This window comes from Diospyros lotus, chromosome 14, assembly GCF_014633365.1.
Source record: "Diospyros lotus cultivar Yz01 chromosome 14, ASM1463336v1, whole genome shotgun sequence".
Taxonomy (NCBI): Eukaryota; Viridiplantae; Streptophyta; class Magnoliopsida; order Ericales; family Ebenaceae; genus Diospyros; species Diospyros lotus.
The window spans coordinates 1,248,205-1,275,807 of NC_068351.1; the positions used below are offsets into that span (position 1 = coordinate 1,248,205).

Consider the following 27,603-nt stretch of genomic DNA (forward strand, 5'->3'; position numbering starts at 1 on the left):
CTTGCCATGGTATGAGGCAAGGTACTAGGATTTGGGGTTAAGGATGGGCCAATCACCTCTCAACCTTATTACTTACAACCTACAAGTCATCCTTGTTTTATAAAAATCTCAAGTCTCAATACAATGATGCTAACAATCCATAATACTTTCAAATTTTAAAACACCTCTCAAATCTCAAAATAATGAAGAATTTGGGATAACTAGGGACAATATTAAAGACTTTGATCTTAATAAGTTTCGACAATAATTTTAGGCAATTCTTGAGGCTCAATAATTGCCATTAGACTAGTCCCATGACCAATCATAAGGGTAACTTCATTTTTTTCATTTATACATTTGGAGAAATTATTTTTTGCGTCTCCTTTCTTATATCTTAATAATTTCTTGAACAAATATCTAACTAAAATATTGAAATAATTTTTCTCGATGAGCCCCAAGATAATTCTAACCAATTCTTTAGTTGCAAAAGACATTTTCAAGTGACTTCCACAATAATTATTAGTTCAAATCGACATACGAATATATTTATTGTATTTAATATTGATCTTTCTTTAATAAAAAAAACTTATATAATTTTATAGAAGTTGAGAGATAGCTCATAAATAGTAAATCTAATTTCATTGACTACATGATATATCTTTTGAGCAAAACAGATATTCAGTGTAATTTTAAAATCATGACAAGCAATCTTTTAAATAAAACATAATTAGTAGTGAGTTTAATTTATAAAAAAAAAAAAAACAGTTAAGGGGGCTGGTTAATGTAGGTTTTTTCTTTTTCCTACTTTCTATTTCCCAATTTTTAATGAATAATTCCCTCCTTTCCACCTATTTAATATAATACTAAAAATATAGAAAATTAAAATAAATAAGTTTAAAGATGGGTTTATGTTTTGTTTTAATTTTAAATATATTTTTCCAAGATTTAACAACACCAGTTTGATCTAAGATTGAATCATCTAGTTTGGTTTTCGATTCAAAAAACGTCAGTTTTCAATTTTTTTGTCCGATGTGACTCAGTCCCCAATTCAGACCAAGAACCAAGTGTGTGTATACCCACCAAAGTAGATTAAGGAAAGCGCCTTTGGAAGTCATCAAAATGTTAGTTGTAACACCAAGGACGAAAACTAGCAAAAGAATGAAAGAACTTACAGCAAGCAAAGCTACTTTCACTTCTAAATTAGCCTAACTTTTGACCTCAGATGTATCAATGGCTTCAGAGATCTGTGCCTTCAGCTCCTCGTATTTCCCTTTCAATACCGACGAATCCACGGCCGCAGCAATGCTGTGCTTTATTTGTTGTTCCAGAGCCAGAATCTTACTTCTTGTTTCCGGGTCAGGCGTCTTCCCTGCCCTCTCTGCCTCCATCTTCAACAGCTCTATCTTGTTCTTCAAATCTGATGAACTGATAACATCTTCAATTACATGGTTGATTTCTTTGTTAAGTTCCTCTGTCTTGAGCTTGAGGCTCGAGAAGGAAGCCGGCTCGGGGTGCAGGCCTAGAGATTCAAGAACATCAGAGAGGTCTGTCTCTATCTCTTCCTTTACCTGCAGGATTTTCTCTTTCAGGCTCTGGTCTAACTCTGCAAAACTGGGCACCCCAGAATCTTCAATTTCCTTTGTCAATGACTCAATCTTTTCCTTCATATTGGTCTGGTCCAGGATCTCTCTGAATCTCTTGTTAATTGCCTGTCTTAATGAGCCCATTTTGTTGTTCTTTTCGGACAGGATCTTGGCTTTAGAGATTTCGTTCAACATGTGAAGCTTGTAGTTGAGGCTTGCATAGTTAGGAGCTGCCGACAAACTTCGATTAAGCTCGTCTTTGAACTTCTCCATTTTGTCATTCAGAGACGGGCTCATTGGCTGGTCCTTTGAATTCCTTGCTTTCATAAATTCTTCTCGAAGCAATATAAGCCTGTCCTTCAAGCCCACCGCATTAACCGCCTCAGTGTATTCGTGTTCAACTTCTAGTTTCAGTTTCTGTATCATTTCATTCAGACCCAACACTGGAGGCTCAGTAGATGACTCCTTGGCTTCCAGAATTTGCTGCTTAAGTTTTTCAACCGCACCCTCCAACTCCAGGTTCGAAGTCCTTCGGGGTTGAAGAATGGATTCTTCTTTCTTTTTCATGCTGATTTTCTTTGCTGGATCTATTGAAATTCCTTCTTGGAACCCACCAAGTTTTCGGAACTTTAACATGCGGTGCTTTAGCAACTCTTGTGTGTCCATCTTCACAAGCTCCTGTACGGACAAGGATGTTAATTACGACTTTGACAGAAGCATATTGCTGCTGCAGAGAAATAATGCCAATGTACTCACGTCCATTGCATCAACAATTGCAGTTCTTATTTGCTGTGAGGTCCAATACGGGTCAGCATGAGCGCCACCTAGTGGCTCCTGCATGAAGTCCAAAAAGTTTATTTGGCTACTGCAGAAGCAAAGAAATAGCATAAGGGAAACGCAAATAAAATCAGCCATTACAATAGAGGTCGAGAGGAGCACAAGAAGAAGGATTCATTCCCCAGAAAAGGACTAAACAGGCATCTTACACAAAACATATGAATGGCATCTTAAGAATTTTTTTTTTTTTTAATTCTACAATCTTAAAACTTATTTGAAAAAATGCTACAAGTTTGAAACTATTAATAAAAATGATATAATCTCTCCCCAGTCAGCATACAAGGTGGATAAATGCAGAGGTAACCATTTTAGGCACACGAGTTACTCGCTACTGGGAGGAGCAGGCTTCATGTGGCTAGCTGGCATTATTTCATTGTGGATTCTATGACACAGCTAGATAGCACGTATGTTTGTTCCACCAAAAGAGTAACATGGAAATAGCACAAAACAGATGAAATGTCATATTTAAGTACCTAAGATAAAAGAAAGTTCCAGAGGGAAGGTAATTGAGTAAATGAGCTATATGAACAGGTCACTGCCTCATGCATGCTGTGACAGGCATATCCAGATAGGTTTTAGTCATAACTGTAGCATAACCTGAATTGCCAATGCTGCATGTCGATTGTTGGCAGGATGATAAGAGTTTTTCCTATTTCTTTCATTCCACTTTCTTTCTTCTTTTATTGTATATATCTAAACATATATTTTTGGATGGTGGGATAAGAAAGGAGAAGAATATTACCGGTATAACTCCATCTGCAATTTGTAGCTTGGTCAACTCTCCTGCAGTTATCTTAAGCTTCTCAGCGGCCTGCACAGGACAGTAACATTTTCTCTTGATAATTTGAATACAAACATTTATTTACTCACAATTCAATCCCTTAGAGAAGCTAAATAGATAAATTCTGATGAAAACCTTTGGAGAAGCTTTAGCACTTTTCCACAGGATTGCTGCACACGCTTCTGGGCTGTACCGTGAGACAGATGAGGAAAAGAAATAACAGAGAAACACATGGACAAAAATAAACACAAATGAAAAGCATAAACTATTTAAGGGGAAGTCAGAAAGCCATTTCCTTTTAAGTAAAATTGAAAAGGGTCAATGAGAGAATATATGCACTTTAATTCACAAATGGAAGGATAGGATAGTGCTGACTAAGCAAAATCTTGTCACATTTATCTACAAATTGAAAAAAAAAAAAAAAAAAAAGGAGTTCAAATATAAGTCAAAAAAATCATCAAAGAAGCCATTGATTGGTACACACATCTATGGTTAGCATAAAGGGAACATAGAAAGCAAATACTGCAGTTTCAGATGAGACATATGCAATGAAACTTGGCAGGTGTATGTTAATAGGCATAGACCATATGCTTGTCTTCTTACAAGATTACTTGTCATCCTATAACAGCTTGGTTGTAAGCATAGCTATGTTTGAAATTTTGCATCCACCAAATCATGTTGAGGTTTAGGCCCGCTTCCCCACATTCTCTATGAGAACTTCTAACTTTAAAGAAAATTATACATTTCAGCAGTTTCCAATATTTATATTCTTCACCTGGCTGGTTCATGGACAATAACTTTCAGTCAGAATCAGCAACTAAACCTATCATCTTCACTTTGAATATTTTGTCCAAGGTTTCTATCCAAATACTCCATAAATGTTGAATTACCAATTTTTTAAGTAACACAGCATCATGGATAAGTCAGATTTGATAGCTTTTGGCTAGAAATGAATTTGTTTCATACAGGACTATTTATGTTCTCTAAAAGTAATATCAACAGTAGTTGTGTAACTTGTCTTATTTTGAAAATAACTTGAAAGACTGTTTTTCCTTCAAGCCACAAGGCATGCAGGTAATATCTATACAACTGGGATTCATAACACAGCAAATGTTTGAGATTACCTAACATTCATGACAGTATAAAACAGGCACAAATTCAACAGAAATAACACAAAGAATGCCAATGTAAAATTACCTTGCCACATAAAAAACAGAATTTTCGAGCATTAACAATTTATTAGCACAACCAATGGCCAGAGCACCACCAGAACCACCTTCTCCAATAACAATGGAAACAATTGGTACCTTCAAGCCAAACATAGTCCTCAAGTTGTGAGCTATGGCTTCACCCTGCAGCCAGTTAAAGCAAGTGATTTGTTGAGCCAGAATTGAGATAGTTGCACAAGAATGAAGATACCATTACCCACATACTTGGCCTAGTTCCTCTGATTTAAGGTCTGCAAATGCTCCTGGAGTGTCAATGAAAGTAATAATAGGGAATCCATGGTGATCTGCATAATACATCATGCGCAGTGCCTTGCGGTAACTGTTGAAAACAATTTAGATTAAGACACTGAGGGTGATTCTGATGAGAAATTTGAATTATTAAATTTTAATTTAATATTAGGATTTAGGTTGTGAATTTTTTCTTTTGCATCAACTTTGGTGCAGAGCATCAAGAAACTTACTTGACAAAATCATTTTCTTTTGAAGGTTTCGAATTTCATTCTGAAGCTAATATGATACTTATAAAGATATTTTTTTTTTTTTATAACAAACCCATCTCATTAGGAATTAACCTCTGTAACATACATACCCATGTGGAGTAGGCATCCCAAAATTGCGTCGAATGTTCTCCTTGGTATTTCTGCCCTTCTGGTGACCCATGAACATGTAACTTCTACCATTTATGGTTCCAAGACCAGTAACAATGGCAGGATCATCATAACCAGATCGATCTCCATGAAGCTCCACAAACTAGCCATTGCAAAAATAATAATGAAAAAAGTAGAAATAAAAATTGTAAAAAAAAAAAAAAAAACAATAACACATCTTTGTTAGTTTGTTAGGATTATGGCTGCAAATTTATAGACCTCGTGGATGCAAAATTTGGACAGGCTAATAGCCTGTAAACATCATACCTTTTCAGTAATACTGATCACGTGATCCAGAAAAGTTGGTCTGTTTGGATGCCTAGCAATATTCACCCTCTGTATCGGAGTCAAGTGCGTGTATAGATCCTTTAAAGCCTGAAGTTGACATTGGAAAGTTGTGAATAGAGAAACTAGAAATTATAATGAGAACAATCATATATGGAATGTGGAAGTCAAGATTTGATATTACAAATATAGCCAGATAAATCACAAATAGCAGAATCTTACTTTTTTCTTATATGTTAGGAAACGAGATTGAGATGAGGAAATTATAACCATTTAACAAGCCACTATAACCTCAACCAATGCAAAGGTATTTGGATACAGGAAACAGGGAAAAACACTTGACCAAGTCTTAGCATGAATTCAGAAAATGTTTCTCCTCTACTTTATACCTTCAAGAAAAAAGCACATCTCCCTATAGACTGAAAGCACCCAACATCATAGAGTGCACAAGCAAGTGAAGCTCATGCATCTTCATGGATAATATTGGAACACAATGCCCTCCGTACAGTATTAGCATAGAGGAATATGTGTTCCAATCTCTCATTCAGTAAAATATAACTGTTCCAAACTTGATTGCCACTGGCAATAATGCAAAATAAAAAGGGTAGGTACAACAATATAGTGGGAAATAGGTTGCAAAGCCTACCTACTTTTGGATTCAAGGATAGGCCTATTAGATACAAGTTTTGTTAGTAAATTTTGACACAATCACAATAGAAAGAAACATTCAAAGGACAATATTTAGAATCAAAATAAGATTAAAAAAGGAAGTTGGAATTAAATTGCATTGATGATTGTGGGTACTCATATTATGTACATTGAGGTGGCATACTATACCACCTCTACGCCAACAATTTCCTCTCTAGATCAAGCCTTAGTGTGAATCTCCAAGTCCCAGTTCAGTGGGTGGCATGGGAATCTCTATTAATGCTTCTTGTGGAGCTCAAGCTCTTCATGAGTCATGACATCTCTCCAAGTGTTAGCCTCATTGAGTGGCTAATAAATTTCCATAATCTTTCCCTCAAGGATTGATTCTTTTTTGTTTCTCTACAAAAATCAGCCTCGTGAGGTCTCACGTGAATCTTTATAATCTCTCTCCCTCGTATAGTTATTAAAATCGGATCAGATAGGACTGGCCTGTTGGACAACAAACCAGTCACCAAGTCAATTTGACTCGGGAAAAAGACCGGATATGTGTATAAATTGGTCAAAACTATCTGATTTTTTGTGAACTAGAATTAGTAAAACCAAATAAACTGCCCAGTGTTAATTTTTATCCAAAGTATTGAATACCCCACAAATTTTAAATATCTCTTTTCATTGATGGAAATTAGTTTTTGTGGGGGAAAAAAACAAAAAGTGAAGATTGAAACAACTCAAGATTTTCCATTTCCCAAAAATCTCCAATCACAGCTAAGTACAAATCCCCAGTCCCTTTCTTGCTAAAGGTCATCTTCATCAAACCATAGTTTTGCCTCTATCACCAATAGTTTATATCAACTCTAATTTACATGAATTGTGATGATGAGATTTGAACGTCTTAGTTTGCCCTTTTTTTATTTTAGTTTGTAATTGTGGAATTTGAATATTTAATTAGTGATTCATGCTTTGATGTAATCTTAACAATTTTTTGAATGTTAATAATTGATAATAATACATTCATCTAACTTGAATAGTGACATTGTTATATTTAATATATAAATTTTTGAACTAGTGATTTGATCAATGAACCATTGGTCAAACCAGTACCCCAACTAGTTCAATGACTCGTCCAGTTTTAGTAACAATGTTCTGGGGATCAAGCTATCCATGATATTTCTCCAAATGCCAACTTCATTAGGTGGCATGTGGATCACATTTCTCCTTTTGGAGATGAAGAATCAATTAGTAAGTAAGCAGTTTCCAGCGCCCTACCCACAAACAGTTGTCACAAGGGCATTGCATTCAAGCCAAATCCTCTGCTCAGTCACTTCCTAACCATGAGGTCACTTCAGCAGTCTAGGTTGATGCAGGGCCTAGGTCTCTCTCAACATGGGATGACCGTGGACTTCCGAATTGGCGACCACAGTATGGGTTTTGTCAAAATCATATTAACCATGAGAGATCATGGTCTCAACCAGTGACAAGAAATAGCATCTGACAGGATATGGGTCCTCTGCATTACTCCCACAATTAGAAACATGGGAATTTCTATTGCTATCTCCATAATTGTCCATCACATCCCATTAATAGAGTCTCAGGACATAATTAACTGCACACATCTCTTGAGCATCAGCATTATGGCCTGAGGCCTGAACCATGAAGAGGGTTCCTCGGTTAACAGACCAACCATAACTTTATGTTAAATCCACACCTTGTCCATCAACAGGCAGAAGCCCTCCCCCCCTCCTTCTGTAGTGGATGGCTAACTCTCTCCTTATGCAACTTTGGTGGTCTCTGTGTGTTTTATGTCTACCCTAATTCCATAATTTTTAGCTAGTTTTCCTCTGCCAGTCATCCTCTAGAACAGTCATCTCCAACATTTTGTTTTCAATTTTTTATAGTTAGCATAGCATAGTTAAGTTCATTCAGAAAAGTACTAGACTTATGCTTCAAAGTCATGCACATATGAAGCAAGAGCATGCTTGATTTTCAAACCTGCTGATACTTGCTCTCTAGTGAGATAATCTGATCATTGAAGTCCAGACCAGTCTCGTTTGCCATCTTTTGCACCTACAGCAAACAGTGTGATTTTAATCAAATTGATAGATCATAGTTGGTACATAACACAAAAGGCTAAGCAGGCATACATTGATTATCTTCTTCTGTAGAGCCATCAGAGGTTTCTCAAAGTCCAAAGTGACTGGCCTTTGCTTCTCTTTCAAAGGCTTGAAATGTGAGAGATGAGTGAGGACACCGCGCTTCACATTAGGGTCTGCATCATCTGGCCAAGGGTACTCATGCTTCTTCACCTTCCTAACTTTCGCAGAGATTGTAAAGTCCCTCCTCCTGGTACCAAATCGTGCTCTCCCTAGGACTTTCAAGGGCACATTGGCAATACCATTACTTGCGCCAAGCAAATGATCTGAAGCTGAAGTTCTGGAAGCCAGATTTCCAGTAAATGTTACTGGAGAATGAGATGGTGAAGCCATTCTCGAAATCTTCCACCACTGTCACCAAATAGATCCTCTATTCAGAGGTGCAAACAGAATATACCTCTGCAAAATATAGAAGCTTTCTCAGTCAATGACCCATTAATTGCTGAGAAGATAAAGGACACAAAATTCTCATTCAAAATTTGGATTTGTGGAGGGAAAAAGTAAAGATAGGAACAGCTATAATTAAAAAGTAAAAGGAACACTAGAAAATTAAAATAAAAGTTTGACTCTAAATTTTTTTTGGTTGGGAGTAGAACATGAGAAGAAACTGAAAAGATTTTTTTCCATAAAATTACACACACATTTGCTTCATTGTCATATCAAGCCTTAATCCCACTAGATGGGGTTAGCTACATGGATTTGATCTCACTAATCATCTCTATTTATAATCATACTTTCCATGAGATCATTAAACTGCATATCGTATCTAAGGGTTTTACTTCAGATTTTTCTTGGTCTTCCTTTACCTCTTTTTTGTTAAAAGAAAATTGTCCAAAAAAGGATACATATCTATATATCTCCATTATCATCATGTTAAGCATTAATTCTACTAACTGAGATCGCCTAACTAGATTCTAGCTCACTGATCATCTCTAACTATGACAAAATCTTCTATAAGATCATTATAACATGTCATGCGTAAGAGTTTCCTACTAAATTTTTGTTGGTCTTTCCTAACTCTTTTGTTAAGAACTTCTTCTATTCCATTCATTTTACTCACGAAAACATTTATTGATCTTCATTTCACATGACCGACCATATTAATCATGTCTAATGCATCCTATCTAATATGTATATATACATTGCTTAATTGAATATATTTTTTCCATTTAATTCTATGTTAGGGACTAGGATTTCTCAAGGCAAAGGAAAATGCATTAGTTATACATGGTTCATGGGTATCTAAATAGGAAAATGTATTTGATAATATCTCTTTATTAGGGCGAGCCTTGGTAGTAGAGTTAAGGTTCTTCATTTGTGATTGGAAGGTCACGGCTTCAAATTGTGGAAATAACCTTTTCGCAAGATATGGGTAAAGTTGCATACAAAAGCGACCATCTCCGAACCCTCACAAATAGGGAGCCTTATGCTCTAGGGATGCCCTTTTGTTATATATCCTCTTCAGTATGCTCTCATTTTCTAATAATAATAACAATAAGCTCACTCTACCATTAACACCATTTTCTTCTCCCACCTTGTTCCTTTTCCTATCTAAAGATCCAAGTAGTTCGAAACACAGCTTTAAGGAATCCTGGTTCAAAAGACAGAGAAATTGAAGTTCCAATTCCAAAGCTTCAGTTTTTTCAAAACGATAGAAGAAACAGGGATCCATTGTTTTCCAAGAGGTAATGGTTTTGAAAATTATGTGACAAGAGTTTTCTCATTACCAAACAGAAAAAATATAAAACAATCAAATATAATGTGGGTAACAAACCTAAACATAAGAATGCGACGAATGGAAGCTAAAAGAAGAAGAGCGGATAAAGAGAGAATCGCCGGAGAGAGAATATCTGAGAGTGCAATAAGAATTCAGTTCTTCAAAGTTTATCCATAGCAATTGCATATCCACACCAGCAATTCCATTCTAGATCCTACCTCCAAATAGAACAAAAGGAAAATCAAAGCTCCAAAATTTCCAGAACTGCAGATAATTCAGACTGCCAGCGCCAACCATTTTCAAAACGTCGAAAAACTGAGATCAACTCGTGATCTCACTTTCTCCTCCCTTTCGCAACACTCTCGGCAAGGAAACAGAAAAACGAAAAAACTACCAACTTGGACACCGAAACACTCGACACAGGCATCGGATCAAAGCTCGGAATCGTTACAACGCAATATAAGAACGCAGGGAAGGGTGAATAGTTGGAGAATTGATTACCGGACAGAGAGGACGGAGCAGGAAGATCTGAGAGAGGCGCGCCGGTCGGAAGGAGCCTTCAAAGTGGCACTCTCAGATGAGAACAATTTTATTTATGTAAGCAGCGAGAGAGAGAGAGAGAGAGAAAGAACGCATTGTGAAGATCGTCATCGGCGCTCAAGCAACAAGGCAGCTGTCGATGCTTCCAAAGGCAAGGAGAGAGAGAGAGAGGGAGAGGGAGGGTTGTGTGTTGGAGAGCAGAGGCCGCATTTTATTCGATATGGACGTCAGGGCTTTGACGAAGGGAGCTGGTGGCTGCTCGCACCTGTGCTCTACCCCGCGCGTTGCGTCGCCTGCCATGGATGCCTTCTAGCCTGGCACCCCCGTTCGGTTTGCCTCCAAGGATTTTATTTGTGTTGGCATTGCCAACCCAAGGGCATTTTCGTCATTTCAAATTTATGGTGTCAAATCGTAAAATTCAGCCATTATAAGGGTGTTTTTGTCATTTTATCATTCTCGGGTTAATGACAAATATAATTATAATTAAATCAAAGGGATATAAACCTTAGTTAGCAAGATTATCTAAAGATTTAAACATTAAATGTCTCCATTTATCATTCACCAATCAAATTACATAATTACTTTTATATCAATATTATCAGAAGCAAATTGTCTCAATCCTCCTCATTGGATTAAGGAACCATGTTTGATTAATTTAAAGGGGGTGAAGGAAGGAGAGGGGTCAAGATGCTGTCTTCATCACCCTTAGCAAGGGCAGTGTGACCCAGGGAAGGATGACAAGCCTGCCATTCTGAGAACACTCCCGAGCATCTCTTTAACTTTTGTTTTGCAAATTCTCTCTTTCGCCACCTTCAACAGAAAGGGTGTCAGGTGAATTACCCCCAGTCAAATAATCTATTAGTGTAAAATCTTGCACATCATCAACATTCCAAGCGCACCGAGGAGAAATGAATCTAAGGGTATGGTTGATTGCAATTATTTTTTTTATTGAAAATAAGTATTTTTCACCCAAGTTCTAAATTTTGTAGTGTTTGATTGCATTTATTTTTTAGAGAAATTAAGTTCCCATTTTCAATCACGTGATGCTATTTTCTCACTTTTGCGAGAAATGATTTTTCTAGGGGGGGCTTGTTTTCCATTTTCAAGCAATTCAATCACCGCGCGCATAGCACATTCGCTTTTGTCCACATTGATTTCTCTAGTTCTTCTCTCATTCGAGCCGGCTTCGTCCCCTTCCTTTTCGTCGCCATCCATCGCCAAAGTCGAGCCCCAACTCGAGCTTCATCGCCATCTCCGACTTCCTGTGAATCGCCATCCATCGCTAAAGACGAGCTCCGTATTGGGCTTGGTCGCCATCTCCACAGAGAAAGACTCACAGTGACGGCGACAACACTACGACTGACCCAAATGGCGACGAAGGGGTTGGAGGAACCGATGGTGCAGAAGATCACCAATGGGGTTGGGGGAGCCGATGGCCAGAGGATCGACGATGGCAAAGATCTGGTTGTTGGCCATTGTCACGGGAGATTGACGCTGACCCAGAAGATCGACGATGGGGTTGTCAGCCCGATCTTCTGCACCTTCAAAAAACGCTTAGTAACGGCGGTGGCGGGAAGGAGATAGAGAGGGTGAGAAAGTGGGTTTGGGGGTGAGAGAGAGTGTGAGTTTTGTAATTTTTGAGTTTATTTTTATTTTATTTTATTGCTATATTTCATCACAAATTAATAAATAAAAAGTGTTTATTATTATTTTTAATTTTTTGTGATAAATATAAATGTATAGAAATGAAAAATAAAAATTATCAAATTTTATAGAAAATATTATCAATCAAATAGCAAAAGATAGAAAATAATATCATTTTTTAGGTAAAAAATTATACCAATCAAACAGTTTAAAATTCTAATTTTCAAGAATTTATTTTTCATAAAATTTATTTTTCTTTCACTCAAATTCCACCTTTACAATCAAAATCACCTTAAAATGAAAAGCAAAAAAAATGAGAGATTTAGAATAAATAGGGTTTTGTTTACTCATAATCTCTGATCTTGATATCTCGTATTCTTTAAATTCTTTTTTTTTTTTTAAGACCTTTGATAAGACATAAATTTTAAATTCTATTATCGTTTTAAAAAACAAAAAAGAAAAAAGAAAACTATCAACGGATTGTATGTGTCAAAAGGTGGGTTGAAATTGTCATCCTAATTTGGGAAGAAAATACCTGCGTCCATGTCATCATAACATTGAAACAACCGTTGAAAAAGGATTGAAGAACGATCATTAACTCTATAATAAAAAGAAAATATCTTTAGCGGGAAAATAATAAATAAAAGCAACCCATCTGCCAAAAACAGTCAGCCGCAGATGGGAATGTCTCTTTCTTCAATCTCTCTCTCTGTATGTATTTTTATGGGGGTAAAAAATGTACATTTTTCAGAAAAAAACTGTGGGTAGAGAAAAAGCCATGAGTGTGTTTGATGTTTTAAGGCTGGAACTTGAGACCGGCAATTCCCACCTTTTCATATTTATCCACATTTATACATATATTTATACATACATCTATGTGTGTGTGTGTGTGTACACTATGGAGGCTAGGAAAAGGTAGGCAGAATGCTTTACAGGGAAAAAAGAACTGATCTGATCTTTACCATTTTGCAAAGGCAGGCATATATATTTGCACATGTGAATCTGTTTGGCTGGTTGGAAAAGCAATCGCATTTGGATTGTCCTTGGATCCTGTTTCTGCTTCAATTTCTTGAGAAATGGGTTCATCGGATCGACTGTTTAACAGGCAGAGAACTGTTCATCAGATCCTCGGAGGAGGGCTTGGTAAGCATAACCATTGATTCTTTCTCCACTCTGTCTCTATCGGATTTCTCTTCTTCAATTCAAGAAATAAGGCTTTAATTTCTGCTGCATCCATGTCTCTATGCATCAATGCCATCCCTTTATCTGTATCTGGCTAGCTGTTTGATCTGTATCTGGTTTCTCGATTGAAACTGAGAAAGAAACTGGTATTCCTAATTGCCCCGTTGGAGATTCATTACACTTGTTTACCTTCTCTTTCATGCAATATGACTACTGATATGGGAGCTGTATCCAACCTGTTGAGTGAGTTTTAGGGTTTATGGGGACAGATTTACCTCTGACTCATATGCCCAAGTCTTTTGTGTCGTAATTCTGCCATCTGATGTTAGTCTAATGCATTTAATGGTTTCGTCTTGTCACCGTACGACTTTGAATGCATCAAATAGAGTGAATTATGCTTCTTACCTCTGATTCGCCTCCCGGAAGAAGATTTACCTCTGATTCTGTTTCTTCTCGAACAGTTGCAGATGTGATGCTGTGGAGGAGAAAGAATCTGACGGTGGGGATTCTGGTGGTAACTTTGGCTGCTTGGTTGGTGTTTGAGAAATCCGGTTACACACTTTTATCACTTGTCTCTAGTGTTCTCTTGCTCCTACTAACCATTCTGTTTTTATGGGCCAAATCCGCAGCAATTCTGAACCGGTAATGATCGATGAAATTGGACATTGTTATGCTTCTTTGCCACAGATTGGTTTTTTGTTTGAGCAATCCTAGTATGTAAGATTATAAACCAATTTAAAATAGTTTCTGGGTGTGTGATCTGTCCTAAAAACACACAGATGGCCCTACATAATCTGAATTCATTCTCTTTAAGGTGTTGGTTTCTTTTGGTTCTTCTTAGTCTGTTCTTTTTCATGTTCTGAAACTTGGTCTGATCAATTTCATAAGAAAAAAATCACATAAGAGGGTAGAACGCATAGCTGAAAGTAGTGATCCTGTTACATTTGATCAAATTCATAATTTGTTCATTTCAAGTTTAAGATGGGGGTGCCTGATTTCTCCTAAGAACACCCAGACGGCTCTACATAATCTGAATTCCTTCTCATTTGGCTGTTCAAAATCTGTTCATGTTCATGTTCTCAAATTTGATTGGATAAATTTCATTAGAAAAATTCACACAAGGGAATAACTCATAACTGAAACTGAGTACTGATCCCATTACATTTAATCAATGTCAAGAAAGGCTAGCTGATCCTATTATCTGTGATCTTCCTCCAAGTTTTGCATCTTGCTTTGGAACAAAATTGTAGGTGGGATGGAACTGATCCTATCATCGGTTGAACTGCTTATTGTATTCGACAGACCTGCTCCGCCACTCCCAGATTTGCACCTCTCAGAAGAGGCAGTGAACGAGATAGCAGCTTTCATCCGCGACCATGTAAATGCATTACTCTCGATCTCCAAGGATATCGCGCTAGGGAAGGACACAAGAATGTTCTTGAAAGTGGCTGCTCATCTATGGCTAATTTTCGTCGTAGGGGGCTTCACTGACTTCCTTACCTTAGGCTACACCAGTGAGTTTCAAGTTTCAACTAATGTTCAGTCTCACTCGGATTCTCGGAAGACTTCCCTTTTGGTTCTTCTTAACCGGCATTTCCTTCATGGCAGGCCTTGTTCTTCTTCTTACAGTTCCAGTCCTCTATGAGAAGCACGAAGATCGTGTGGACACGTGGATACTGGTCGCTTGCAGGAAGGCACGGCAGTTGTATCTACGATTCGATGTGGAGATTCTGGGTAGGATCAAGAAGTGGATTTTGGAGAAGCAGAAGTTAAGCTGAATTGGGGCAGCAGAGTTCCAAGTTCTTTCTTTTGTTTTTGTGTTCTTGCCATATTTGCAGAGTGATTTCTTCCCTTTTGAATCATTTCCATGCTTAGTTTTGACCAGAGAGCATTAGGAATTTATCTTTGCTGCAATGGTGATCGATTGGATTTGCAATCTTCCATTGGAGACGAGGTTGTTTTGGCCACATTCAAAGTGTAGACGAGGTTCTTTTGGCCACATTAAAAGTGTAGTCTTTCCGGGACTTGCAGTTTGATCTTTCTGAGATTTTCCTGCAAAATTATGGAGAACATGCATGATAAGAATGTCAAGATCCAAATTGAAGACACAAGCTACGGTCTGGCTTGTTGATTCAATTGCTCCTCCAATGCTGATATGTGAGGCTAAATAACATAAATGATTATTGAATTTTGTATAAAAATACAAAAAGGTCATCCAACTCAATTTGTAACCAAAAACTCATTCACCTTTAATTTAGTATATAATTTCATAATTATCGTCAATTATCTTTTAAATTAAGTTTATTATAATTTAAAGGTTATGAGTTTTAATTTTTTAAAATAAATTTTAATATACAAAATTATTATATGAATAAATTTTGATCTTATATACTCTCACATTTAACATAAAATCAACTTAACACCAATTATACCATTACAATCTAGGTTGCTTGAAAATGGATATAACTCGAAATGAAAAAGGGAAACAACTTTTTTCAAAAAAAGTAAGAAACAAAAATGTGAAAAAATGAGTAAATAAAAAAATATAAGTCTTTTATAAATATAATATTTAATATAAAAATTATAAAAAATAATTACTTAATCAAATATAAATATAAATTTCATAATTTATTCAAACAAACATAAACACAATATTGTGAAATGGCTATGAAATGCATATCGTGATAATAGAGACATGATTGTTTTTCTCTTTAATGTGGTCATAGAATAGAAATGCATATCCAATATTTTTGCAATATTATGAAATGGTTCTAAAATATTTTTAAAATTATAAAAATAATCTAAATATGTATATATTTTTTGTATTTCTTGACATATCAAGATATCAAATATTTTAAAAACATCAAAACGGAACCATTTTGATGTTGCTGTACATCAAAGATTATAGTTAAACTCATCTTTAAATAAATATTGTTTATAAAAATTAAAAAATTAAACTTAAACTCTCAAGGATATCGTTGAATTTACACATACATAACACAGGCTACAGTTCAATATGATAGAATAGATAGATAGATGAAAAGATTATATAAGGGAAAATGCTATACTCATAAACAAATTTAACAAAAAAATTTCAAAAATCGAAGTAACATACACAAATTCATAACAGTTTTATTTAAAATTAATAACAATTCTTAGCAATAGGTAGATTTATTATTAATTTTAAGTAAAATTATTATAAATTTGTGTATCTCGTATTAATTTATGTTTTTCTTTTTTCTTTTTTGAATTACTCTAGAGTATCTGAGGTTTGTCTGATTAATCTTCAAGAGCAGTGATTTTCTCGCTTGATACACCTCTAGTTAAATCTAGATACGAATATAACTTATACACACTTAAACTGGATATTTGAGTAACCCCTTTCAATAGCATAGAGACCCTAAGAATTGATTCCCAAATACTCCATAAAGAACTCGCATACTTCACCACCATGCCATAACCGTGAGGGCTAATTTGTGTATTTCTGGTCTATGAAAGGATGGTTTCACGCCAAACACATCCCAATAATAATAATGTGATTAAAAAGGGATACGTGGTTGGCATAAAATGAGAATATGGTTTGTTAATGTTGGAAGTCTCTCATTTGTCAGTCATACGTGGGTTGGGAAGTTTGGTCTCTAGTAGAAGTCTCATTTGTCACACTCATTAGCTTGCGCGTAGTTTTAGGAATTGACGCCACTCCAAGTCCTTGGACTGAGTGGCTAAGTGGGGTGCCATTTTCTCATTTAACTTACTTTTGAAGGAAGCAATTATAATGGGATTTTGTTTTAAATTAATATATGAAGTGAATTTATAATAATAAAAAAAAAATTGATAACGTAGTTCCAAGACTTTGAATTAACATTTGGAGTGACACACCATCAAAATATCTAAATTACCTCTCTATTGCCATTAATGACCATCTCCTTTACCAAGTGGGGTCATTGCAGTTGCCTATCTTACTCGCATTGCCATATGCATTACTACCATAACTCATTTTCTCATTGTTATCACACCTTTTTCTTCATCATTTACAATTGTCACCACCCATATCCTTTGTCCCTCACGATAACAAGGCAAAGGACGTGGGCGACTACAATTATAAAGGATAGGAAAATATTTTTACAAAAAACGATTGTGACGATGAGAATCTGGGAAGAGATGGTGGGTGACAATGAGACTAGAGTGGGTGGTAGAGAAGACGAGGTACGACCAATGAAGAGGCAGGTTGGTGTTAGTGATGAGACCCAAAAAATAATCAATAACGACAGACTAAACAACAACGAGGGTTGTATTTGAGTTATAAAGTGCTTAGTCATTGAAGTAAGAAAGAACTAATAGGGGTATTTTGGTGGAATACCACTCCAAATGTTAGTTTGGACAGCATTATGGTAAAAAAGTTTACAAGAAATTGTTATCTTAAAGGTCTAAACTCACAATTTCATATTTATCACGAGAGATAGATCATCATCTCAACACTACTAGAAAAATATATTGAGTAAATTTAGGGACATGTATACTAATCATAAAATAAAGACATTATATGTTTTTTATCTCTCAAATTTTTAAAACAATAATTATTATAGTTTTTTATCACTAATAAATGTCCTCGATGAGTTAAGATAGGCTTGGTAACTGATACAAATCAATGCGACTAAATTGACTTCTTTTAAAAAAAAATTAATTTAATTTGATTTTAAGTTTAATTTTTCCTAAACTCGATAGACATTAAGTCATTGAGTGAACTTAACGTTAGATTGACTTAATTAAACCATCTTGACCTAAGTTTTATGTACAAAATAATATATTATTTTATTAAGCAAAGTTTCAACAATTGCCTTTTAATTTGAAGCTCAAATAATCAAATTTACATGGTTCTTTAAATATTTATTTTGTGATGTATGGCACTAAACTTTGAGTTAGATTTGATTTTTTTAATAGTTAAGTTTATTACAAGTCTAAATTTATAAACCCGATGGATCACAAATGATACAAATTTAAATTAATATAAATTGACTTAAAATATATATCTAGTTCTATTATAGCATATGGTTTATATTTATGAAAAAAGACAATCAATTTTACTATAAAAACATTAAAGTAATATAATCGTTCAGATCTTTCAAATTCAAAAATTCTCGATTTCTATTGCTAAAAATTGAATTTTCTCACAAATTATGTAGATAGGGTCAAATTTTAACAACGATTTTGAATTTAAAAATTAAAAATAAGACTAACCATATGGATTGTAAGTTATTCTGAGCAGTCAATGGGCCCACGCATCCTCTGAAATTTCTCCCACTTTGATCGGTCCAAGGAGAGGAAAACTAAGGGGACGAGACTTTGGACGACTCTCTTCCCTAATTTTCACACACAAAAAAAGAAAATAAAAAAAAAGCATGTAATTCCATTCTTATTCACGACTAATTTTCACGTGGACTTAGTGACGAGATTTGTATAAAATTGTTAAGTCAATATCTTTTTTTATTATTAGGTTAAATATATATTTTTGTTCCTGTATTTTTATATTTTATTTATATTTATTTAAATTTTTTATTATTTCGATTACATCTCTGGATCTATATTTTTAAGTTAATTTAAATTTCTATATTTTAATATGTTTTCGTATATCAAGTAGAACTTTTCATTATTTCAATGAATAATGTTATTGATCTAAACTCGAGATGAATTTTTAGTTTAGGTAGTACATTTTCATTAACATTTGTATATTTTTTATTGTCCAATGAAAATGGTCTACCTAGACTGCAGATCTATATCCAATCTAGATGAATAACAATACTCTATTTCAATTACATCTAGATTGTGACATATATTTTGTTATCTTATTAGTACAAGAATTAAATTGATTTAAAAATATAATTATAATAATAAAAAGTTTGAATTATCACATGAAAAAATGTTAAAATATAAAGGTTATATTGACTAAAAAAATTAAATTAATGAACATAATCAAAATAATAAAAAATTTGAATGAACATAAAATATATATATATAAATTATTTTGTTTAGTTCATATAATTACTTTATAGCATGGGTTTACTCGTCCACGCACTGTCTCCATCTCTAGTTGTCAATTTGGCCTCGTATTTGTGCGTCCGACTAACCCAAGAAGGGGACAAAAGCAAAGGGAATGATCCAATACGGCATGATTACGCTGAAACACAGGGAGCCGGCCTCTGGTGGCCTCTAATCATTGGAAACGGTCAAGTTTTCCCGTGGGACCCACAACTGCTTTTCGACACGTGCCCACATCCCCGTGAATCTAAACTCGAACGTACCCGTTTGGCATTTGGGCGATTTGGTAATTTGATCTGTTACATTATCAAGTTTAACTAACTACTACTACTACTACTACTAATGAATTAATATTAGTGAATTGAAATATTAATTGAGATATATAATGTGGTTTATCTTGGAATGATGTTTAATTTTGGAGAACCCATATCGGTGGTATTATATTAAAATTTAAATACAATGTGATCATCTCAAGTCAACTGTTACAAATAATAAGGTTAATTAACGAAAATAACGAGATTATGTGTTTAATTTTGTGATTAAGGATATATACTGACTAAACGAGGTTGCATATATCTACGTAAGACAGATGAACATCCAGGGGGGGGAGGGAGAGAGAGAGAGAGAGAGAGAAGCCACACAGAACAGAAACACATACGCGCACGAAGACAAAAAGCCAAACGATTCATCCGAAAGGATCTCTCTGAAATCCTCTCATTCCAATCCCTTTTGGCTGTCACCACCAAATGTCAAGCGGTGGCGCCACCGCCACCATCAGCCCCCGCCCCACGACCCACCGCCGTCGCGCAGCCGATTTCATGGAGGCATCGGCGGACTCCCATGCATTGAACATGGTTGCCGCCGACGAAAATGATTCCTCCGACTCCAACGCCGGGGGAGCCGGACGACACCACCACCACCACCACCCGGGGTTTAGGTTATTGCGCAAACGGGGCCGGTTTCTGAGGGTGGAGAGTTCGCTGTTCAGGGTTGTGCGAGCGGCTTTCGCGGCCGTCGTGGTGGTTTTGTTGGTCACGGCGCTGCTCGTGGCGGCGGCTATCAATGTGCAGTTGTTGAACGGGAAAAGGGGAGAAAATGAATTACTGATCGTTCAGACGTTCAAGAACGATTGGGCCGTGACTCAGCGGGTTGTCTTCGACGTTCAAGGCTCGTCGCAAGTTTTCATGCCCAAGGCGGAGTATCAAGAGACAGATCACGCAAACCAAGTAAGCATACCGAAATCCGAGTTTGTGAACTCGCTTTAGGAACGTTTGAACTCTGGCAGGCCACTGTAGCCCTTTGCCGCCAGCCCAGAAATGTTATGATCTTTACAAAAATGAAATCTCTTTTCGCCAGTTTGTGTCACTTTCTTTGCGCTTTCTGATCAACCAAACACCGGATGATCAGGCATTTCTTGAATTCGCATTTCAAATATTTCTTAAATTTCATCATCTATTGCTCAGTTGCATTTGAAACGGCCGTTTTAGTATTCTTTTTAACCAACAAAATTAGCTTTTGAATGATTAACTGCTCTTTTCTGCCAATTGGGTTCGTATTTTCTGAGACACTTATAATACGCTGCTTTGACTTTCGCTTAACAATGATGATTGAATTGATCGTTTACTATTCTGTTCTAAAGTCTGTTTCTTCCTTTTTCTCAGCAAAAACCCGAAATAGTATCCTTAATTATTCTTCTTTCAGTCCTCAAATACGTTACCTTGGACTGGTAATGATACCTAACGGTCAAAATATCTTCTTCCCCATAAAAATGTCTCTGTAATTAACTTTAATTTACTTAGAATATCAACTTGTCTTGTGTTCTACAGACAGCTGAAATTTGGATGCAACCAAACAGCGACGATTACTATAAATGCATCCGCCGACCAAAGAATAAAATCAGTAAGCATCACTTTGTGAATCCAATGTTTATCATCAAGTAAATCTTCGTGAATCAATATGTCTGATTTATAAATATTCTTGAACATCTTTCAGGGACCGTTTCTGCAACGAATGGTTACCTCTTAGTTCACGCCAATGGCGGGTTGAATCAAATGAGAACAGGGGTGAGCTTCATTGTGTTCAAGTATGCTTAATTACCCATTACTCCTTTTCCTAAATTCCAGTGTCGATTCACTTTCAGATATGCGATATGGCTGCTGCTGCAAAGATTATGAATGCAACGTTGGTTCTTCCTTCTCTGGACCACGATTCGTTTTGGACAGATCCAAGGTTCGATTCACTTGCCCCGCGCTGACCGAGACTGGTTTACGGATTTTACAATCTTATGTTTATGTCGTTTCAATGCCTTCTTCCAAAACTTTTATGCAGTGAATTTAAGGATATTTTTGATTGGAAGCACTTCATTGAAGTTCTGAAAGATGATATTGAGATAGTTGAATCCTTGCCTCCGACCCATCTGGCAGTGAAGCCCCTTCTTAAGGCCCCCATTTCCTGGTCCAAGGTCTGAAACAAGATGCACACTGATCAGTACTGTACCCTTTTGTTTCTTTGACCGTTGATGAGAACATCCAGTTACTACCGTTACCGTTTGCATTGGGTAAAGTATAATGCCGTTTTCATATGCAGGCGAGTTACTACAGAGAGATGGCGCGGCTGTTGAGGAAGCACAAGGTGATCAAGTTTACGCATACAGATTCCCGACTAGTCAACAATGGCCTTGCACCCTCTATTCAGAGGCTCAGGTGCCGAGCCAACTATGAGGCTCTGAAATACTCCGAGGACATCGAAGAGCTTAGCCAAAAACTGGTCAATAGGCTTAGGAATGGCGATGAGCCATACGTTGCTCTCCATTTAAGGTACCTGCTGAACAGAACCTGTCAGGCCACAAAAAGGGTTTTGAGTAACTGAATAGATCTGTTTTTCGAGCAGGTATGAGAAAGACATGCTTGCGTTCACTGGCTGCAGCCACAATCTGACTGAAGCAGAGGCCAAGGAGCTTCGCGCCATGAGGTACAGTGTCAAGCACTGGAAGGAAAAGGAGATCAACAGCAAGGAGAGGCGACTCCAAGGTGGATGCCCAATGTCCCCAAGAGAGGCAGCCCTGTTCCTCAAGGCCATGGGGTACCCTTCCAACACGAAAATATACATTGTGGCAGGGGAGATATACGGCAGTAACAGCATTGCTGCATTCCAATCCGAGTACCCAAACGTCTTCTCCCATTCGACTCTGGCAACCGAAGAAGAGCTGCAGCCGTTCAAGCAGTATCAGAACCGCCTTGCTGCCTTGGACTATATTCTAGCACTAGAGAGTGATGTGTTTGTTTACACTTATGATGGGAATATGGCCAAGGCAGTGCAAGGCCACCGGCGGTTTGAAGGATTTCGAAAGACTATTAGCCCTGATAGGTGCATTTTCTCAGCCCTGAAAGAGTTTTCTCATCCCTGACAGAATTTTCTCAGTGATACGAAATCATTTTCCTTTTTCAGGCAAAAATTTGTTCGACTGGTTGATCAGTTGGATGAGGGCACTATCCGTTGGGAAAAGTTCGCTTCTAAGGTCAAGAGCCTGCACTCCAACAGGCTTGGAACACCGTATCTTAGGCTGCGAGGGGAATCACCGCGACTAGAGGAGAACTTTTACGCAAATCCCTTTCCGGGTTGTGTTTGTAACCGATCCGAGGAGCAAACCAACAGCCTGCAACTTGACCGGACACCAAACCTTGGGGCTGCTACACAAATAGTGTTCTAGTTCTGGTAGTGAAACATGGATACCCATTAATCCAAATGCACAGATGATCATGATGGCAGCCATCCCAGAGAGCAGAGGCTCGAGGTAAGTATGATTTTACTATGGAAGTTTTGACACGCATAAAGAGAGGACCCCAGTGTCGGGAACCTAAGAAGACTTTTAGTTATTGAATATATACATAGGTCATAATTTATTTGATTCTTGAATTAGGTTTTCCTCACGAATTCGTTGTAATATTTGATTCAAGATATTAATAGAAATTGGTTCCTACTTTTGCTGGGAAAGAAATCCAATAAGGGCTTGTTTATCACTTAAGTTGGGTCGTTTTCAAGTATCACTGTCAATGCATATATACCCAAATGAGACTCAACGTGGAGAAGTAAAGCATGAGTTCCCTGCAGAAAACTAGGCTTAATTTTCCCCAATCCGATGGCCGGCTATACCATGAACTTTCAAACATTAAAATTAGGAATCTATCAAATTATCCCATAAAGACAAAGGTAGCTCATCTGTTTTTGTATGTTGGCATGAAATTCTTCAAACTAGAAAAATCAATCTCGCAAACCAGGATGCCCCCAAAATTTCCGTCTCTTCTTGGTTGGCAAAGGTCAATCATTGTCTTTAGTCATGCAAGAACAAAGTAAATCTGTCTCGAGTTTGCCTACACAGCAAAACAAAAAACGTACCAATAAATGTTAACATATCAAAAAGGAGAATTCAAAACAACTGCGGATTACCTTTTATGAATCTTTTGTGGCTTAAACTTAGCACACTCGGGAAACATACAACAAACAAGTTTACAATGGGAATTACGGTTTTCTATAATGGCATTCTCCCTCTACCACATTGAAGGAACATAAACTTGCTCTTTCAGATTTTGGGTAGCACTCTCTGTAGGAAAACTTCGCACTGCCCCTATTGTCCATTGTGATATAATGCCAGCAGCAATAGCAAATCGGAGCTGCCTCTCCAAAACATCTTGATTTTTGAACATATCGGGTTGTGTGGTCAGCTTCCTCATGATACCGGCTACAACAGCATCACCAGAGCCTGTTCTGTCACAGGTGAAGGGTGTTATGAGAACATCCTCTGTTCCCACCACCACACCATCGAAAGAAGGGGTATAGTAATGAATCCGAAGTGTTCCATCAGTCACGAACAAAAATTTCAACCCATCATGCCACAATGGGGAGAGCTCCTCACGGGTATAATGATAATAATCTCTCCTGTTCTTGGTTTGCTCGTAGTTCTCGGCATAGTATTGAGGCCTGTAATTTCTCCTCCTTTCATAATATTCTTCATCCAGAAGAAACTCTAGTTCTTGCTTTGATACCTCAATTACGTCTGCTTCCGCCCAGGCCTTCTTGATCACCTCCTTTGTTTCATCACGGGATTTCCACAAAGGCAAGGGCAGATTTAAATCGAAAAATATAAGGCCCCCAAACTTTTTCGACCACGAAATTGCTTTGAACAGGGTAGATTGCATACAAGGAGATGTTAAGACCTCTGAATTGAAATGGAAAATTCTAGTCTGACAAAGAATAGACAACAAAAACAAAGGCATTTTAGTTAATAAGCTCACCGCAAATCTTGCAAGTTTCATAGTTTAGCACTTAAGCTACCTTGCCACCCATCTCAGTGATTATGAATTAAATAGAAAATTGCACTACATCTGTACTATACTTTCTTCCCTTGAAACTGAAACTACAAGATCATTAACATATTCAAAGTTCAAGACTTTCAGATTGGGGTGCAACAGGTAAACAGTAAACCTTTCATCCCCATGTCTACATAAAACAATTTCAAGATAGAAAGGGGGTAAATTATGTAATCTCGTTTTTTAAGTTCCATCAGAAAACACTAGGCAATGTGCTACTTTAATAGTTCATTACCCTGAACCAATAACCTTAACCATGTTGCATAAGTCCAGGAAACCACATGCCATGTGTACTGGACCTTCCTTCTATTATAAGCATTAAGCCCATAAGACCCTTAACATGCACAACATTAAAACCTTATAGATTGAGGCACAAAGGTAAAACCATGAAACTTTGAACACCCTGTCAGTATAAAACTAGCTTGAAGATAACCTAAGCAAGTATTATCTCAGTCAATTTTGAAACATTTAATTAGTTCAATACTTCTATGGTCCAGTCTGCCAAATCAACAGCAATTGACTGAGTAAAGATAGATTTTGCCTCAAAAAGTGAGTTTTGGTTGAATCCTTGTCATAACCAACCTAACCTCCAGAGCTCCACCTTTACTTTCAATACAGAAATGTTAAGCATCATTTAAACACACTCTGGTACTTAGAAGCACTAAACAAACACAATTTTGTGGCAAATCCAAACTCTGAATCACATACTGAATAATTATTGCCCATAATCTCATCAAAGATTCTAAGCTATAAGGAGATTAACAATTTCATCATTTTTTATTTCTCCACTTTCTCTTTATTATACTCTACAGTCCAGCCTACTGAATTAACAACGAATAGAACTATAACACAGAGAATCAAAACGCCATTACCTCCTTGAGCACAGCAAGGTTCAGCTCAGAGCCAAGCAACGAATTCTCAGCCGATTCCTTTGCCACCTCGGCCTTCATCTTCCCCTCCTCAAACTTGATCTTCATGAAAGCACAACCCGTCTTCTTACTCTCATCGAACTTCACACCCCGAGTCTGAACCTTCTCCTTATTCATCAAGTAAACCAACTCCTCCCCAAACTCATCGTTGCCGACCTTCCCCAAAAACGCCGCACGGCCACCCAGCCTGGCGTGCGCCACCGCCACGTTCGACGGAGGCCCTCCGGGCGCCCGCGCGAACTCCGGCGGCTTCCACTGCAGCATCTTCCACTGCGAGTAGATGTCCGGGTGCATTTGCTCCTCCGATACCCTCACCGTCGGCACGAACTCCTTCGTCGCCGCGCCGAAGCAGCATATAAGCGGCGGGTCTTCGTAGGGGAAGTCTATCCCATCATCAAAATCTTCTGTTTCCGCAAGGGCATTTGGTTCAGTTGTGCCGTTTTGGGGTTGGCTTTTCCGGGGGCGTCGTTTAGCGGTGGATTTGGTTTCCGGGCTCTTCTTCCGGCCCCGTCGAGCGGGTTTTGGCGCCGTTGGTGTTGGTGGTGCGCCGTTGACGGAGGCTCTGGTTCTGGGTGCTTTCCGGTTTGAAAATTCGGTCACTTTTTTGGAGATAGTGAAGTGGGTTGGAGAGTAGAGAGTGAAACAATGAGAGAATTGAAGTTGGGATTGAACGGCTGCCATGGTTGAATGCTAGGGTTTATCCATTCGTCTTCTTCTTCGCTGTCCCAAGCTGCTACCTTTACTCAAGCAGCCATAATCGGGTCGGTTCACGGTATTATTGTGTCTCTTACTATATTATTACAGCTAATTTTATTTTTAATTTTGTCAAATTTGAGATAGAAATAACTTCTTTAAATCAATTTAATTATACTATTGGTTGTGCTTGCTCTAGTTTTCATTTTGGCTATGGGCACAAATTTAAAGAAAAATGTTCAAAGGTTGGGACACTTTTATTGAAAAAAGACTAGAGAAACTTAATTGATCTTACAAAGATTTTACTAATATGTTCTTAAGAATGCAAGTTAAGTAATTAGATTATGATAAATTAAGATTTACACTTATAGATTGTGGGTTTGATTTTTTTCCCTGTATAGTAAGACACAATCTTTATTTATGATTTACCTATTCTATCGAAATCTAAGATATGAGTGATGAGGGACCGCGCAAAGACAATAATCCCAAAAAATTTTGGTAACCTTTTCTAAAAAAAAAATCAATGTTTTCGAATGACCCTGCAAAGAAAATTTCATAAGTTTCTTGTAATAAGAATATTTTTATTCAAAAAATTCATGTGAATTACTTAAGAGTTTGAAACCTTTATTTCAATAGCACTATAAACTATTTTGAGAGGTTATAAATCTTGAGAGAATATTGAGATACTTGATTTTCAGATATTATTCACGTAAGATCATAAAAAACGAGTCAAATCCACATTTGATATGCTTGCCCACAAATCTGAAAAGGGCATCTAATATATATTGTTGAAAAATGTAGATTGCGTTCTCCTCGTCATTTTTAAGATACTTTTAATTTTTAAAATAATAAAAAATATATTTTTAATTATTTTAAAAAATAAAAAAAAACTCAAAATAACAAATTATTTGAGATGTTTTCATCCAAAATCAAAACATGATGGGGCATTTGGTACAGGAAAAATTTTTAAATTTATAGGATTCATGATTATTTGGAATGCTCGTGGAAATCTTTGATTTTTAAGATTTATGCAATTCTATGTTTGATTAGTTTTAAATATTCTCAAGAATGTTGAGTATTTTTTTTTGAGAATTTTACATTCTTATGTTTGGTTTAAATGTAACATTGTTGGGAATTTATGTTCTTTTTCCCAAATTATCCTTATTTAATTTTTTATTTAAAAATAATAAATTCCTTCTACTATATAAAATATTGGGACCCAGAACATCTTTAAAAAGTCAAAAAAATATCATTTGTTTTACACATTATGTATATATATGCATGTGTTTATATATAATATATATAATATTTTATAATAAATAATATAAATATTTTATAATATATATTTTTATATTTA

At 36.6% G+C, this 27,603-nt stretch overlaps 4 protein-coding genes across 6 annotated transcripts; 2 read left to right on the top strand and 2 right to left on the bottom strand.

The window, feature by feature from the left end:
- Window positions 1-1,046: 1,046 nt before the first annotated feature.
- Window positions 1,047-10,703, bottom strand: LOC127791244 (acetyl-coenzyme A carboxylase carboxyl transferase subunit alpha, chloroplastic-like). Its single transcript, XM_052321106.1, has 11 exons — window positions 10,358-10,703; window positions 8,131-8,538; window positions 7,979-8,053; window positions 5,324-5,431; window positions 4,999-5,159; window positions 4,614-4,728; window positions 4,378-4,532; window positions 3,316-3,367; window positions 3,142-3,210; window positions 2,319-2,396; window positions 1,047-2,240 (listed from the first exon to the last, which is right to left on the bottom strand). Exons 2-11 carry the CDS (start codon window positions 8,470-8,472, stop codon window positions 1,185-1,187), a joined length of 2,211 nt encoding a protein of 736 aa, XP_052177066.1. The 5' UTR covers window positions 8,473-8,538; window positions 10,358-10,703; the 3' UTR covers window positions 1,047-1,184.
- Window positions 10,704-12,749: 2,046 nt separating this feature from the next.
- On the top strand, window positions 12,750-15,258 carry LOC127789588 (reticulon-like protein B12). The gene is made up of 4 exons (XM_052318523.1): window positions 12,750-13,183; window positions 13,684-13,864; window positions 14,525-14,736; window positions 14,831-15,258. Exons 1-4 carry the CDS (start codon window positions 13,117-13,119, stop codon window positions 14,998-15,000), a joined length of 630 nt encoding a protein of 209 aa, XP_052174483.1. The 5' UTR covers window positions 12,750-13,116; the 3' UTR covers window positions 15,001-15,258.
- Window positions 15,259-19,864: 4,606 nt separating this feature from the next.
- On the top strand, window positions 19,865-23,273 carry LOC127790771 (O-fucosyltransferase 19-like). The gene is made up of 8 exons (XM_052320437.1): window positions 19,865-20,484; window positions 21,085-21,157; window positions 21,251-21,321; window positions 21,399-21,487; window positions 21,587-21,719; window positions 21,845-22,074; window positions 22,148-22,624; window positions 22,706-23,273. The coding sequence occupies exons 1-8, from the start codon at window positions 20,005-20,007 to the stop codon at window positions 22,965-22,967; spliced, it is 1,815 nt and encodes a 604-aa protein (XP_052176397.1). The 5' UTR covers window positions 19,865-20,004; the 3' UTR covers window positions 22,968-23,273.
- Window positions 23,274-23,407: 134 nt separating this feature from the next.
- LOC127790772 (fructokinase-like 1, chloroplastic) lies at window positions 23,408-26,319 on the bottom strand. 3 transcript variants are annotated; one of them, XR_008020823.1, is made up of 3 exons: window positions 25,497-26,319; window positions 23,705-24,498; window positions 23,408-23,628 (listed from the first exon to the last, which is right to left on the bottom strand). XR_008020823.1 is itself a non-coding variant. In XM_052320439.1 (3 exons), the coding sequence occupies exons 1-2, from the start codon at window positions 26,232-26,234 to the stop codon at window positions 23,806-23,808; spliced, it is 1,431 nt and encodes a 476-aa protein (XP_052176399.1). In that variant the 5' UTR covers window positions 26,235-26,319; the 3' UTR covers window positions 23,408-23,628; window positions 23,781-23,805. The 3 variants fall into 3 exon arrangements, 2 of the variants coding, with proteins under 2 accessions (XP_052176399.1, XP_052176398.1); XM_052320439.1 differs by having other exon boundaries at window positions 23,781-24,498; XM_052320438.1 differs by lacking the exon at window positions 23,408-23,628 and having other exon boundaries at window positions 23,644-24,498.
- Window positions 26,320-27,603: the final 1,284 nt, after the last annotated feature.